Here is a 1,701-nt window from a genome sequence, read left to right on the forward strand (position 1 = left end):
GCTCCGGCGCGCTCCCCGCCTGCGTCCCCTGGGATGTTTGGGGGGGATGAGCCGAGGGCAGGGGCTCTGCAATGAGTTTGTGCTGGTGCTTCCCCCCGCTCCTCTCCTGCCCCCCATTAGCCCCTGCGCTGGCAAAACCCCTTCGGTGCAGGAGCCCGGTAGCTGAGGGGAGGATTTGGGCACCGGGCGATAGCGACCCATCCTGCGGCTGACAGCGGGGTGTGTGGTGGGGATGGCAACCAGACCCCTGTGGGGGGGGTGACCACCCATTGGGGATGGAGCAGAGGGGGTGGTGGCGGGGAGACGGACCCCGGCAGCCCCAGGGGACCCCCCCAAGGGCCTTACCGGTGACGGGGAGGGCGTCAGCGGGGCGATGCTGCAACTGTCGTGGGGCGTCCCCGGGGAGCCGGGGGGGGACGGTGTGGGGCACCGCTCGCCCTTGGCACCTGGGGACACAGCAGGGTGAGGCTGGGGTGGGAAAGGGCCCCGGCTCCTCCCGAAGCCCCTTCCCCAAGGCGAGGGCAGCGCGTGACATCGCCATGATGGCACTGCCGGTGCAGGTTTGGCAGCGGAGGGGTCCGTGCTGCCGCGGGGGCTGCTCCCGGGGGGCCCCGCCGATCTGGGCTTGGGGGGCTTTCCATGCTGTTTTCAACCACACATAAGGAAGGATCTAATCAGCACTGATTAATTAGCAAACGAGGAACCCCTCGGAGGTGCCATAAGGAGGGGCAGGTAGCGGTTACCCCTGGTGTTAGTGCTGGGGAGCTCCGAGCGATCTGTCCCTCCAGGGACGGGGCTCACGCAGGGGATGGGGCTGGTGGCCCGAGGAAGAGCTGCAGGACCGAGGGGCCTCCTCCTCCCGGCGGGGGGGTGTCCGCTCTTGCTCAGTGTGAGGACAGGCCTGGGGGTCGGTGGTGGGGCGCCAGGGAGGTCTCCAGCCCGCTGCTGCAGGCAGGCTTTGGTGACGAGGCACGGGCTCGCTGTTGTCTCTGTCACCGGAGGGGAGCTGGCATGTGGGGTCACATCCTGGGGCCCGTAGCGAATCTGCAAGCCCGGTTTCTCCCCGTTGGCCCCACAGAGACCCTCGGCAGGGGCTGCGGCTGGGGGTGCTTCCCCACAGCTGAGCAAACCGGGGTGGGACGGGTCCTTCCGTGCAGGACTGAAGGGGACCGGAGCAGTGGAAGGGCAGCGGCTGAGGGCTGGCAGAGGAGCAGCCAGGTCTAATTCTGCGCAGCTGATGACAGAAGGGCCAGGACTGAAAACCCAAGGTGTGTTTGTGGCAGCAAGGGACGTGGTGGCTCTCCAGAGCCGCCTGGTTTTAGATCAAGGTGGCCATCGGCACGTGAAGGCACGCTTGTTCAGCTTGGGAAGGGCTGGCAGCGACAACTGCAGAGGATGCCGGGGGCCGCTGAAATGCTCGTATCCAGTGGGAAAAGCTTGGGAAAGAGCTGCTGGGGTGTGAGGCCATGGAGACCCAGCTCCTTGTGGAGGGGAGCTCGGAGTGAGCTTGGACCCGCGGCCATGCTGCAGGACAACGCGGGGCAGGGGAGACCCGGTAGCTCCCGTGTGAGCCCCCCGACAGCTCGAGGCTGAGCCCCCATGGGGAGCGCAGGGGGGGCTGGCGCTGTCCCCGTGTGGGGACAGGCATGGCAGTGCAGTGGCTGCGTGGTCACCCTTGCTCTGCAGCGCCTGGCCCCGTGG

The 1,701-nt window shown here is 67.7% G+C and overlaps 1 protein-coding gene across 1 annotated transcript in view; it reads right to left on the reverse strand.

Moving 5' to 3' along the window:
* Positions 1 to 1,701, reverse strand: part of LOC104126879 (heat shock 70 kDa protein 12B-like) — a gene marked incomplete at its 3' end in the record, with an annotated part of 11,192 nt that overhangs the window by 7,918 nt on the left and 1,573 nt on the right. The window contains exon 2 of the mRNA XM_035894960.1: positions 341 to 446. Coding sequence (XP_035750853.1) covers positions 341 to 446 — 106 coding nt within the window. The remainder of the gene's footprint in view (positions 1 to 340; positions 447 to 1,701) is intronic.

The sequence above is a fragment of the Egretta garzetta genome, unplaced genomic scaffold, assembly GCF_000687185.1.
Source record: "Egretta garzetta isolate BGI_Z169 unplaced genomic scaffold, ASM68718v1 scaffold1585, whole genome shotgun sequence".
In the NCBI taxonomy this organism is placed as follows: Eukaryota; Metazoa; Chordata; class Aves; order Pelecaniformes; family Ardeidae; genus Egretta; species Egretta garzetta.